The following is a 14,999-nucleotide window of genomic DNA, read 5'->3' as shown; positions in this document are numbered from 1 at the left end:
CTTGTTTTCTTGGTCTATTCATGAATGAATTGCTTTTCTCACAGTCCTGTGAGTAAGGCTGGCTACAGAGGCTCTTCTGGTTTATAAGCCAGCCAGGTTCCCTCTGGCTGCAAAGGCCCCACACAGGGACCCACATGGCCAGTTCATGTGCTAATTGAATGGCTCCCTTCTCAGAGTTTCTTTCTCTGTGATCATACTTGTGGCCGTCTTCTCCTAAATAATGTTCCTAGGAAACGTTAAACTGCGAATGACCTTGGGGTTTGTTTTTTACCTTGATTTTCGAGCCCCCAAATATTAAAGAGTACAAGCTTAAGGTAAAGCACTACAGCACAAATGACAACAACAATGAAAAAATTTCTATAGGCAGCAAATAAAGGCAAGAATTGGCAAAGGGGATTATATCAAACTAAAACCTTTGGCACATGAAGTAAAGAGTCATTAGACTGAATATATGGCCTACAGATTTTGCATATTAAACACATGGTAAGGGATTAGTAACCAGAATATGCTGGAAGCACAGAAACATAAACTCCTAAGGAATAAATTTGGCTAAATAGCTAAAAAAGAATAAATTACTTAAGGATCAACCTAACAAAGGGAAATCAAAGAAGACACAAGGAGATGGAAAGACCTCCCATGCTCATGGGTAGGCAGAATCAATATAGTGAAAATGGCCATATTTCCCAAATTGTTATACAAATTCAATGCAATCCCCATCAAGATCCCAGCTACATTCTTCACTGAAATAGAGAAAGCAATCCATAAATTCATATGGAACAGCAAAAGACCTAGAATAGCCAAAGCAATTCTAGGCAAAAAAAGCAATGCAGGAAGTATCACAATACCAGAATTCACGCTCTATTATAGAGCCATCATAACAAAAACAGCCTGATATTGGTATAAAAACAGATTTGAAGACCAATGGAATAGAATAGAAGACCCAGAAATAAAGCCGTACTCTTACAGTCATTTGATATTCGACAAAGGAACTAAAAACATACAATGTTAAAAACATAGCCTTTTCAACTACTGGTGCTGGGATAACTGGGCAGCCATATGTAGAAAACGCAAAGTAGACCCTAGCCTATCACCATGCATGAAGATCAACTCAAAACGGATCAAGGACCTCAACATCAGACCTGAATCCTTGAAACTACTGAAGGACAGAGTAGAAAAGATGCTAGAACTTATAGGCACAGGAAGAACAACAGGGGAACAACAGATAGGGGAGAGTCTCAACAAATGGGACTACTACAAAATAAAAAGTTTCTGCACAGCTAAAGACATAGCCACCAAACCAGAAAGACAGCCAACCATATGGGAAAGGATCTTTACCAGCACAGCAACAGACTAGGCCTAATATCTGTCATCTATAGAGAACTCAAAAACTAACCCCCTCCAAGCCCAGTAAACCAATTAGGAAATGGGCAAAGGTGCTAAAGAGAGCCTTCACAGGAGAAGAGATAAAAATGGCAAAGAAACATATGAGGAAATGTTCAACATCCCTTGCAGTAAAGGAAATGCAAATAAAAACAACCCTGAGATACCACCTTACTCCAGTTAGAATGTCCTATACTCTGAACTCTGGCATCAACAAATGCTGGAGGGGATGCGGGGAATGAGGAACCCTTCTCCATTGTTGGTAGAAGTGCAAATCAGTACAACCACTTTGGAGAACAGTATGGAGGTTCCTCAAAAAGACCCAGCCATACCACTCACTCCTAGGTATCGATCCTGAACAACAGGTCTCAGGATATCAAAAAGATATCTGCACATCCATGTTTATCGCTGCACAATTCACAATAGCCAAAATAGGGAAACAACCTAGGTGCCCCTCTACAGATGAATGGATCCAAAAAATGTGGTACCTATACACAATGGAATACTACATAGCGATTAGAAATGATGAAATATTGGTATTCACAGGGATATGGTAAGAACTTGAACAAATAATGTTGAGCAAGACAAGCGTAGAACACAGCAAACAAAGGGGCATGGTCTCCTTGATATATGACTGTTAAGGTAGGGGGAGGGGGAGACAGTAGAGACCAGGTCTGTGAAACAAATTACTTCTTGTCAAATGGTATTTCCCACAGGTTTGTGTCAGTGACATTACATTATGTAACTAAAACCAAACCACTACTAAACATAAAAAGGTCTAAAATAGACCTCTCTGTGGATCACAATAGCTCAAAAGCTATGTATGTATGATCATATAAGACAATGATAAGCAAACTCTATTGTTGACGTTATATTTAAAGTTCTAGGTGAATTTCTTTTGGCGTATGCCACGTGGATTCTGTATATGTTTTTGGTACACTGTGTATTTTATGTATATATCTACCTGATCTATGGAAGGGAAAGAAAAACGAGGGTGTAAGATATCACAAGAAATGTACACACTGCCCTATTATGTAACTGTACCCCTTTTGCACAACACCTTGTCAACAAAATTTAATATAAATAAATAAATAAATAAATAAACCTCCGGGTTTGTGCCCCGTCCCTGAATTCAAGCCCTAGTCCAGTACAAAAATATAAGTAAATAAAACAAAAAATAAAATCCATGTAACATCTATCCTTAGGCCATGGACCAAACACCTACAAATATCTTTGAAAAGCATCATGCTTTCCAAAATGAAAAGAAATGCTTCTTAAATTTTGTTAAGCCAAGGCCAGTAATAATTTTTGCCATGACTTCTACCAATAGTGATTGTTTATCTCCCTCACTGAAGAGGGAATGATCATTTTGTGAAGCTGATAGGGGCTGCAATTTCACTCTGACTTTGAAGAAAGTTGGAAATAAATAGTTTTGATTAAAAAAAAAAGCTAGGTGCAATGCCTATGTGCATCTGATCTTACAAAACAATATTTATCAAAATAAACTCCTGGAAATAGAAAAAAAACAGAAGTATACATGGCTCACAAAAGTATACAAAGATTTCAAAAAAGCATACAAAGATATACTAAACATCTTTGGCAGAAAAAAAATGCAAAACCAAATGACACTGAATTTTATCTCACTCCAGTGACAGTATCTATCATCAACAAGACTAATAACAAACGCTGCCAAGAATGAACAAAAGTGCACTTACACACAAATCATGGGAATTTAGTTGCATGGACACATTAGGCAAATCTGTATGTCTGTTCCACAAGACATATATTTGTGATATCATTCACAACTATTACATTGAGGCTTAGGCTCGTTGCATGCATACATGTTCATATCTCAAGAAGACCTCTCTCTATATATATATGCTACCAAGAATCTATAAATTCAGTGATAAAATACTGTATATTGTAATGAATAGTCAGGTATAATAGACCACTATCAACCTCATTAGAAAGCGTTTTTTTTTCTCCTTCATTTTTAAATTTCTTATACTGCCAAGTCCTTCCTGCAGACTGTGATAAGTATTTTGTGATAGCCACTCCATGTCAATAGACAAGTGTACCATAATACACACCTAACACTGCAGGCATGCAGAGTGTGTTCACTGCCCTGCGCAAGCTGTCTTCTCCAGGGTCACTAAAGTCTGCATGGAATTTGGTTCTAATATATTTTAACAAGCAGAAAACATAGACTTGGTTTCAATATGGATTAAGCCTTATGATAAAGAGGAATTTCATCCATCACTACATGTTTTCAGACAAGTATATCAGGGGAATAATTGATCTATGTTTGAAAGTTCAATACACATGACCTGTTAGAAGATAAAAGTGCAGAATGGAAATGGGCAACTCAATTTGGGCATGGACCTTGAATTTTTGAAGTGAAATTGCTGGTTTTGGCGGCTTTGCTGCTTACTTGGGCATTAGTAAATGGGTGCTTTTGTGGCGGGCTTTGCACATGGAATTCTTATTGAAACCTGCTTGAATCCACCAGTAATATCTAGTGGCTGTAATGGACATTGGGTGTGTGAACCGACCCTGTGTGTACAATGTACTAGGAACTTTGACGTAGATTGTATTCTGGCCATTTCCATGCAGCCTCTGCTGCAATCCAGTTGCTCATCCCAAATGGCTTTCATGCAAAAAGTTTCTGGACACAGATGTGAAAACATAGATATCAAAAATAACTTCATCCCCGGGGCCTCACTATCTGTGATGTGAGAGAAATCACAGCACCTGCGATGAAGAAGGAGAATGGCAAACACATTTTCCAAATAATATTTTTCTCCTGGATGCAAGGCCTCAGATGAAGAGCCTCAGAGAAGGGTTTACACATTGTCCCTGGGGATTCACAAGTAGCTACAGGGAAAGATGGATAACAGTGTATCTCCCGGTTAATAAAAAGACACATGTGCACCTGTACAAAGATATATGACTATACATACTGGACACTGTGTGTCTCGGTTCCAGCCAGAATTTCAGCTTGGCAGATGCTTCAGGGATGTGCCCTTTGATTTTCATACTCGTTTTCCTCCAGTTTCTACTCCCTGTCAATTCCTTGGCTGGCACTAGCTGCTTTTCCACCATGAAGCAACAAGCACACATGGATGGAGATGTGATGATTGTTGCGTTTTTCCCTCTCTACACTTTGGGAACAGATCGCAGTAACAGCGATGCTTCCAAATATGAAGACAAGCCGTAAGTAACATGTCATCTTATTTCCATGTCCTGTTTTATTCTCAGGATTTTAAATCTCTGAGGGAACTCTAGATGCACACTAGATGAATGCTCTCTATTTCCTCTCCCCTGGCCTCCTATCCCTTTCATCAGCAGAACTAAAGCCCCCAAATGGTATTATTTGCTTTTTGTAATACTGTTGTCAACTTTTCACAAAACCTTATCAACATATCCTCCATATGTGTACATTCAATTAGATTTTCTTCAAGCTCACTATTTTCTCACCCTGAGAAGACATAAATTAACATGATAGGCTTCCATTATGAAATTTCACTTATATAAACGCTTCTTTTTAATCACTTTATCCTATCATTTGGATTTCCATCCTTCCTCTATTGTTTCCTTCTGAAAACAACAAGTTTTTAATTTCATAAGAATGTATGGGCTTACACACACATACCTTTATACTCACAGACATGTCAGATAGAAAGTTACTTTGGTCATTTTTACTCCCCTGTATTTTTGCTTTCCAGTTTCTCAATCTAACTGTATTAGGAAGAGAGTAGTGATCATTGCATTTTACAATGGTGTCCTTAGAACTGGCATTTCAACATAAAGCTTGCTTACAATTTTCTCCTCATCCCCCATGTTGGAGGCTCCTTTCTCCAAGATGAGGTCCTCAAAGTTGGATGCATCCCTTTTGTTTTGTTAGATAAGAGAAAATAAAATTCCATGTCTCATATTTGAGCTTTTGTCCTGGTTAATGTCACAGGAAGCTGTTCAATACGTTGGGTCTGTGAGCAGAGCTTGCTATGGAATTTTAAATGACACTATGCTTCTGAAAAATGCTCTTCAACTGAGGATTTGTTACTTGGCCTGGCCCTGGGACAGGTGGAGGTGGTTACTCCAAGAAAACCACAACAGAATATTTGGTGTCTCTGATAATTTTGTAGGACTCTAGGCATTCACACACTGAGGCCAAAAGAGTATAGGCGTAGGAGTGGTTGACAAATCCTTAATAGCTATGTGCAGATGGTTATAGAAAATAATGCTCTATGAAATGAACTCCAAGGAAAGGAGACATTTTCAGTTGCCATTGTTGCTGTTTTTGTTTTCTTTTCCTTTTGTCCTGTTTGTATTTGAGTGGATAATGCAGTGTACATAAAAGGTTGAAGAAAGGTGAACAAGTACAATAGTGGTGCCCACTAGACAGTAGATGGAAAATGAAGTGTATATCTTGTGGGTAGGGACAGAAGGAAAATACCAGGAGAAAACGACATAAGGGGAGACATGGTTCAAAAAGGATTATTCTCTTTATTCATTACCTGAACTATGTAACTATAATCCCTCTTTATATAACCTCTATAATAATAATAAAAATTAAATAACTAAATTAATAAAAATATATTGTCTGATGAGCAAAAAATGAATATTTGGTGTCTCATGATAGCTTATTCCTTCTTTAGTGTGCAAGAGGTTTTCACTGCTGTACCTGAAGTAGCAGGGAACAAATAGTCTCTTATTCTTGGCATAAGTGACTTTCTGAATCTCATAACAAATTACCTGCATATCCTTATCTAATTTATATGCATCATTAGACACTATATACACTTTCCATCTCCATTATGGGTGGTGTTTTAACATATTCCTAGGCAGAAAAGCAAGGATTCAGTCCACCAAAATAATAAGTTTCAACTACTCTGAAATTTCTATGCTAATTACACAGGCTTACCTTCAAGAACTATCAGTTTGTTTTGGCCTTGACTTTTGCTATGGAAGAGATCAACAAAACTCCTGCTCTTTTACATAATTTAACTCTGGGATTTGATATCTGTAATGTTGAAGAAGGATTGCTAACAACATTTAAAAATACCTTCATTTGCTTTTTTGGGAATTACACTGTTCCTAACTACTCGTGTATAATTGGCAGCAAATCTATAGGAGCACTTACAGGACCATCAGGAGTAACATCTGCCCAGATAGGCACATTGCTGAACCTCTACAGGTTTCCACAGGTGAGGTTGGGAGGAGTGTCTGATTTGGTGCCATTTCAGGTGTTCAGAAGAGAATGAGAAATAGTGACTGCATTCATGATTCTACCAAATTTTGTGATATCAAGGAATAAGTATTCAAGAAAATGGGCTATCTATGCTCCCATCATTTGGAAAAGGATTAAAAATTCAGAGCATAAAAAGGGACTATTTGGAGTTTTTTAAATTATGAATAATTGTTTTTAAAAATTTAGGATATGGGAAATGACTTTAAAGTGTAAAGGTATGCTGAGCTGGGTGTTGGTGTCTCACACATGTAAACCTAGCTACTTAGGAAACATATATCTAATTACCCTGCAAAAATCAGGAAGTAACGTGTGGTTCAAGTCTTGAGGAAAAATCCAAGAAAGTGCATGGGGCTCTGACAGTTAATAGTCCTGTACACACACACACACACACACACACACACACACACACACACACACACACACCTGCCCAGCAGAATGTGAAAGATATTATGTTGAAAGAAGAAAGTGAGGCCCTGGAAGAGAAAGGAGGCATTTGTTCTCTCACTTATAAATATTAAATCTAACATACAAATATGAAATATGATATAAGGGTAGAACACATATCAGTTATATAGGTGATTGCATATATATATATATATATGATTAACCTATGAAGTAGGTTAAACCATAAATGTGGAATTCCATGCTACAATCTCTCTAATCAAATAACAAATTATATACAAATGAACACCAGACAAATATAGCAAGTATTGTCTGAAGGGTGCGGGTGTTAAGGAGATGTGCAAAGGACCAAATGAATAGGAAATAGATGGGTGGCAAAATACAACATACTATTCCAGGTACATATAGAAAAATGGAACTAGGAATATATAGCTGGGAGTGTAATAGAAAGGAGGATTCATTGGAAGTAGTGACAGAGATAAAGAGACAATTTAGTAACAAATTGACATGTTGCACATATATTAAAATTTTTAATGTTATTTCAAACAGTAAAAGAAAATCCTGTCACCTAGTTCGACAGGTTATTTAATATACATCATGGCTGAGATTGTGATGGATAGAAATATTCTCATTCATGGAGCATCCAATTTTCATGCCTTTTAGCTCACCATTGGGCCTTTTGATCAGGCCTTGAATGACCACAGGAAGTTCCCTGCTCTCTATCAGATGGCCTCAAAGGACATGTCCATAGCCACTGCCATGGTCTCCTTACTGCTTTACTTCAGATGGAACTGGGTGGGACTGTTAACCTTTCTAGATGATAATGGCTTGTGGATTCTTCATCTACTGAAAGAAGAGATGGACAAGAACAGAGTTTGTGTAGCCTTCGAGCTAGCAATCCAAAACTATAGCTTATCATTTGAAACCATGGCACGGTATAACCAGATTAACAAATCTTCAGCAAATGTCCTCATCATATACGGTGATAAGGAATATGCACTAGATTTCATGGAGTTTATTGAGCAGTATTTAATAAAAGGTAAAGTATGTATCCTGAACTCACAGTGGGAGTTACCCATGAGGAGGAGATTTTTCATGCGAGGTTCATTCCATGTCCCTTTCACTTTTTCACACCATCACCCAGATGTTTCCGGATTCACAGATTTTGTCAAGGCAGTGAACCCTTCCACATACCGAGAAGACTTTTTCCTTGCTCGGCTGTGGTTTCACTCTTTTAATTGCTCAGATTCTGAGTCTGACTGTGTAACATGGGAGAACTGTCCTCACAAAGCCTCCTTGGATTGGTTGCCAGGGCACATTTTTGACATGACTATGTCTGGAGACAGTTACAATATATACAATGCTGTGTATGCTGTGGCCCAGGCTCTCCATGAGATGCTACTACATGAAACAGAAGTACAAACAATAGAAAACAGGAATGAGACAGTGCCTTCCCCTGCACAGGTAAGACCTTCTATTTTGAATGGCACGCACAATAAGCACAGTCCATTCCTAGCGGACTTCCTTACCACATGAAAATAAATCTTTTAGTTATGTTCCCCAAAGTAAAAAAAATTAAATTTCTATAAATGTCTGTGAGGTTTTCTAGACATACTCCTGTGCTCTTATGGAAAACAGGCCAGTAGCAAGAAAGAAATCAATTCCATACTTGTATACCTTATTCTAGTAACTAATAATTTCCACATACACATAGGTAATGTTGTGAAAACAGTATAATCACCTTTTCCCTATGAGTTTCTAAGGATGACCTGCTGAGCACAAGTATCTCTATTTTTCATAAGTAATCTAGATTCATTCTCCTTTAGGTATTATATAACCTGAACAAGCTCAAGCTATAACTACTGACACCCATAAAATTAGTTGTTGTGGAAAACTCTAGGCACCTGAAAATTGATGCATTTATGCTTATTTAAATGAAATAGGGTACTCTTGAAAAGAGGCCTTCTAGCACTTTGCTGTGTGACCAGCTTTCAGGAAAATTATTCTTATTCCTCCAAAGACTTTCTTCTGGAGTGTGTTATCAGGTGTCTGTGCTTCTCTTGAATTCTGAATCAGAGATTAAAGACACTCAGGAGCTTTTCTATGTCTTTTCTTTTTTCTATTTTTTAAAGCACATTAGAGTCTTTATTGCAAGCTTAAGCCTGGGCTCACGCTTGTCACTGATGCAGTGGATCTGAATCTAGTCCCAACCTTCTCAGGAGCTTTTCTTAATTTAGCGTTTCTGTCTAACCACTGGGATATACTTCAACATAAGATGATGTGTCTCTTGTAGCTGCACCCTTTTCTGAAGAACACCCAATTTCAGAATCCTGCTGGAGATCAGGTGATTTTAGATAACAAAAAAAAATTGGAGGCAGAGTATGACATTGTGAACATTTGGAATTTTCCACAAGGTCTTGATCTTAAGGTGAAAATAGGACATTTTTCTCCATTTGCTCTACATGATCATCAACTATCTTTATCTGAAGATTTGGTAGAGTGGGCCATAGGAACTACAGAGGTGAGTTGTTACTTAATTGTAACGATTTTAAGAGCATATAAGTAAGTCAATTGTATACCTGATTGAATGCCAGCACTGACTCCTGTAATAGTGTTGTGCCAAGTCGCAAGACCACCCCCAAGAAGACCACCGAGATTCAGACACTCCGAAATGCAAAAGCAAGGCAAGGCTTTATTTAACGAGCTGCCAACTCGGGCCTCGTCCTACCCACCGACACAGCGGAGGTTAGGAGGAAGCCCCGAGCTGTGATTACACAGGGCTTATAAAGGCAAAGAACAAGGTTACAACAATCAGCTGTGCAAGCAAGATTAGAACACAGGTACAAATCTGATTGGCTCAGGGTTCGATTCTAAAATGGCGTTCACGTGGTGGGGCCTGACTTCAAAGTCTGGCACCTCAATAGTAGCTCTTCAGTTCTGAATGTCATGGTTTGAATTCAGGCCCATCAGGAATACCTGTGAGACCCTTTTCTTCATTTAACCACCACAAAAGAGGTCCTGGGTGCTGGCTGATGATTCTAATTCTCTCTACTTGGGAGGCTGACATCCTCGGATCTCAGATTATAGCTCATTTTAGAGCCCCACTAGGCAAAAAATATGTGAGAATCTATGTCACTAAAACACCTCAAAACTAAGCTAGAGCTGTGGATCAAGTGGCCGATCATTTATCTTGAAAACAGAATAGCTCAAGGACATTGCTTTGACACTGACTTCAAGCTCCTGGATCAGCACCCTCCAAGAAAAATTCAGTTTGTTTCTAAATGTGAATTTTGAATATTGTCATAAAATACACATTGCATGTTTCTTAGCGGAGTTCTAACACCAACGAAGTACCAAAGGAATTTCTTTATGTATTTGAAAGGTTTACTTAGTTCCCTTTGCTGGTAGTTTCATTTAATGATTAATTGAGCTGCTACTTAGATCTCTTTCATGAGAGGAATAATTGAATTAGGTAACACATAAAACTTTTGTGGTGACAGGATGTGGAATCCATAGCAGCATTCAATTCACTGACTGGATTTATGTGTATTGATATACTACTCTAAAGAATCAAAGTCGTTCAACTAAGGAAACTTTGGGAATGTTAGGAAAAGCCTTAATAGTTTCTGACACATATTTGATGTTCCTCAGCCTGTTCATTCTGTCTGCAGTGAGAGTTGTGGTCCTGGATTCAGGAAATCCCTTCAGGAGGGAAAAGCTGCCTGTTGCTTTGATTGTACCCCTTGCTCAGAGAATGAGATGGCTAATGAGACAGGTAAGTTCACGGCAGAGAGAGAAATACAGGTTTTATCCTAGTGCCCCCAAAACCATGAAAAGCACTACCAATGTTATGTATTGGAATTGTAGTCAAAGTCTTCCTTCATTCACTTAGTAGTTTAATTACAACAATGGATGATACTGCTTCTTGAAAAAAAAAAAAAAAAACATGGGCTCTGAATTGTGTATAGGATTAACTTTTTCTTATACAATGTATGCATGTTTATTTAAATACTCAGTAATGTTAGCATATTTTCTATCTTATGAAATACAAAATCCTTTTAAGAATGAGGCCTCTATGTTTTGCAAATTTTTTTACATTATAAAGAAAACACAGATCTTTATTTCCTAGTTGTCCAGAACTGTTATTAAAGAAGAGAAAATGCACTCGTTTGGTTCAACTCTTGTACATGGCCTGACTTCAAAGAATGATTATATTCTCTGTTTTCTAGTGCTTTACAGGTGAGTAGGAGAAGCAAATATCACAATTACAAGGAAGGACCACACTGCTCCTATCTATATGACACAGAGACAGAAAAAAATGCAACATCTTTTAGTCTTCATTTTAAATAAGGAATTTGAGTTGTGTAAAAAAAAGGCTGAAAAATATTATGGAAGAATGAAGAGATGTCTAAAACTATTATTAGGACATTAGGAATGGCAAAGAAGAAAATGAATGATTTTCATTGCAAATTAATAGTTTCAACTATAATTTGGAGCCAAGTGTAGGAACATGATGAAGTTGAAAAAATAATGCTAAACATGTCTGGTTATACTTGGTCAAATGAAGTTGATGCTAGTAATTATCAATATGTCAGAATTTTTTTTCTAGGTAGCGATTTCCTAATTTCAATTTTAAGCACTGGAAAGGAACTAATGGTTATTTGTCTTCCTCACCAGACATGGAGCAGTGTGTGAAGTGTCCAGATCACCAATATGCCAACACACAGAGAAACCAGTGCCTCCCAAGAACTGTAAGCTTCCTGGCTTATGGGGAGCCCTTGGGGATGGCCTTGGCCTGCATGGCTCTTGGTTTATCTACACTCACAGTAGCTGTTCTTGGGGTCTTTGTGAAACATCACAACACCCCCATTGTCAAGGCAAATAACCAGGCTCTCAGCTACATCCTGCTCTTCTCCCTCATCTTTTGTTTCCTCTGTTCCTTGCTCTTTATTGGCCGTCCCAACACAGTCACTTGCATTTTACAGCAAACCACATTTGGGGTTGTATTCACTGTCGCTGTTTCTGCTGTTTTAGCCAAAACTGTAACTGTGGTTCTAGCCTTCAAGGTCACTTCTCCAGGGACAAAGATGAGGTGGTTGCTGGTGTCAGGGGCTCCTAACTTCATCATTCCCATCTTCACCCTGATCCAGGTGACTCTCTGTGGACTCTGGCTGGGAACCTCTCCTCCCTTCATTGACACAGATGCAAACTCTGAACATGGACACATCATCATCCTGTGTAACGAGGGCTCCCTTGCTGCCTTATACTGTGTCTTGGGATACCTGGGCTCCCTGGCCCTGGCCAGCTTCACTATGGCTTTCCTGGCCAGGAACCTGCCTGACACCTTCAATGAAGCCAAGTTCCTGACCTTCAGTATGCTGGTATTCTGCAGTGTGTGGCTCACCTTCCTGCCTGTCTACCACAGTGCCAAGGGCAAGGTCATGGTGGCTGTGGAGGTCTTCTCCATCTTGGCCTCCAGTGCAGGGCTTCTGGGCTGCATCTTTGTCCCCAAGTGCTACATCATCTTGATAAGGCCTGATATAAATTGTGTGCATGGCTTTAGGGATAGAAAATTCCCTGGGCAAATTAAGCCCTCCTAAGAAGAATCTTACATATTTGTTCAAGCGGGTATTTTTTGCCATTAGATATTAGTTTACATAGTTGGAATCATTTCAACAAATAAGCAGCTTTTACTCATTTTTCTAGTAATGGCACAGTGAGAAGTTGTAGCTAGAGACAGGTCAATTTGAATTTCGTTTCATATATTTTTGGTTCTTTCTATTTACTATGAACTTAGTTCTAGTTTTCTGATGGTTCAGAGATATTTGAAGAAAACCAAAGTATATCAGCTCTTGGCACACTGTCAATCCTCAAATCCTTGCTGATCAGGTGGCCGACTGCTCTTTGAGGACCACAGTTCAAAGCCAGCCCCAGCAGGAAAAGTCTCTGAGACTCCATGTCCAATAAACCCCCACCAAGAAGCTGGAAGTGCAACTGTGTCTCAAGTGGTAGAACACTAGCCTTAAGCATACTTGCTTAATGATAATGCACAGTCCTTGTGTTCTAGCGCCAGGACAGGCACACACACAAACACACCCACACAAACAGAGAGAGAGAGAGAGAGAGAGAAAAAATACCACTACTTGTGGTGTGGGGGAGAAGAAGGAGGTCAAGGGGAATCAGGGTAAATTAATGGACAGAGGGAAGGTGGGCAAATGAATTTCTCATATTCAATGCCTAAATGTGGAAATGAAACTATCACACATGAGAGGGTGGGTTGGGAGAGATGGGGGAGAAAGATGTAAGTGGTGTCATGGACCAAGATGCCTTGCACTCACAAGGTGACATGGTGAATTGCAGCCTTTCTCTATGTGTGTGTGTGTTCTAGTACTGAGGTTGGCACTCTGGGCCTGAGTGATGTCCCTGAGCTTCTCTTGTTCAAGCCTATGTCTCTACCACTTGAGCAACAGCACTACTTCCAGCTTTCTCTGAGTAGAATGTTTCTGCCTTGGCTGGCTTTGAACTTGATCTTCGATGTTAGCTTCCTGAGTTGCTATGAAGACAACTGTGAGCTACTCGTGCCCAGCATTTTTTTCAAACGTAGTATGGCAAGTTCCCCTCCCTCCCAGGACCACCACCTTTGCATGTCTCTGGTCAGCTGAGTGTTTTGAGATTGCCTTGCTTATGAGCCTGATTCATGTGGCAAAGCCCTGAGCCAGAACTCCTCCTTGTGCCGCCCCCTCTGTTCCTTATCCCTCCTCAGCACCACAGATTTTGGGCACCAAAAAAAAAAAAAAGTTAAGTCAACTGGAATACACTTGATACACATAGAAAATGCACAGGACTCAACTGGGAAATTCTGGCATGTAGTGTTGTGTTGGGGACCTTCCTGAGATCATTTCATACTCCTTTATCTCTGGTCCTGAGGATAAAAATGAAGCTGAAGGTAGTGTTGGTTGTTGTGGGAAAATTTTTTTCTGCAATATGATAGGACCTGTTGGTACTCATAATCCCTCTCTCAGATCTGCACTGAGAACCCCTGCATCTGGCTTGGTTTTATTTTCTAGATGCTTCACTTTGACAATTTTTTCCTTTGTGTAACTCCTTTTTCCATCTCTTTCAACTTGAGTCAGGGTTTCATCATGATTCTTCCTTTTTAGCATGATAGTCCAAAACTTGCTGCACCTTAAAATGTGGCCCTGCTTCATAAAGGTGAACCACAAGTCAAGGTTTTATCAGGAAATCCAAAAGTGCCATGATAACCTGGAACAGATACTTATTGCAGAGATTTGCATAGTACGCAAGTAGGCTCGAGATGAGTGCACAGCTCTACAGAAAGGCTATAGAGCCACAGTGAAGGACCAGAGTAACTCCATATTGTACTAAGACCCCATTCTGTATCTGACTGACCTTACTGTAAGCCCTACTCCCCACCCCTCACTTCCCAGTAAAGACCATAAAATCTTACAGAGAGTTCACAGAAAAACCGTAAACAACTATAAGATTGACCAGCAGAGAAGAGAATCAAGTTTTGGAATTATTCCAGAACTCCCCCACCCAGGTGTGGTTTCTGGTATCTAATTAAAAAATGCTATGATGTACGCTAAGTCCCTGCCTTTCCCAAAGAATGTATACAACAGCTGGAAGCCCTAGGCTCAGGGCCTCTTAGCATCCTCAGTTTACTGAGTTTGTGGAAGACTGAACTAGCCAGAAATAAACGCCCTTTTTGCGGCTTGCATTGGTCTTGGTTTCTGGTGGTCTTTTGGGGATCCCAACTTGAGCATTTCAAGGCTTCTGTCCTACCTGGGGGCCGGGGAGTAGGGTGGCAAACATCACTTACACACAGTGGGACTTGCAGATGGTTAAAAATTAGATTAAATAAATGAACAAATAATATATAAACTGGGTAGAAAGGAGAGCATGGATGAGCTACAGCTCAGGAGGGAAAACTGCAATCTGCAGTGAT

The 14,999-nt window shown here is 39.3% G+C and overlaps 1 protein-coding gene across 1 annotated transcript; it reads left to right on the top strand.

The window, feature by feature from the left end:
* Nucleotides 1-8,110: 8,110 nt before the first annotated feature.
* Nucleotides 8,111-12,633, top strand: LOC125367082 (vomeronasal type-2 receptor 116-like). Its single transcript, XM_048367694.1, has 4 exons — nt 8,111-8,497; nt 9,327-9,554; nt 10,685-10,808; nt 11,711-12,633. Exons 1-4 carry the CDS (start codon nt 8,111-8,113, stop codon nt 12,631-12,633), a joined length of 1,662 nt encoding a protein of 553 aa, XP_048223651.1.
* Nucleotides 12,634-14,999: the final 2,366 nt, after the last annotated feature.

The sequence above is a fragment of the Perognathus longimembris genome, chromosome 18, assembly GCF_023159225.1.
Source record: "Perognathus longimembris pacificus isolate PPM17 chromosome 18, ASM2315922v1, whole genome shotgun sequence".
In the NCBI taxonomy this organism is placed as follows: Eukaryota; Metazoa; Chordata; class Mammalia; order Rodentia; family Heteromyidae; genus Perognathus; species Perognathus longimembris.
This window is presented reverse-complemented; position numbering and strand designations above follow the sequence as displayed.

Excerpts from the sequence above, each read along its gene's own strand:
- LOC125367082 (XM_048367694.1), top strand. The coding sequence starts at position 8,111 with ATGAGGAGGAGATTTTTCATGCGAGGTTCATTCCATGTCCCTTTCACT. Across the intron at positions 8,498-9,326 it reads CAGTGCCTTCCCCTGCACAG|CTGCACCCTTTTCTGAAGAA; the intron begins GTAAGACCTTCT and ends TGTCTCTTGTAG. Across the intron at positions 10,809-11,710 it reads TGAGATGGCTAATGAGACAG|ACATGGAGCAGTGTGTGAAG; the intron begins GTAAGTTCACGG and ends CTTCCTCACCAG.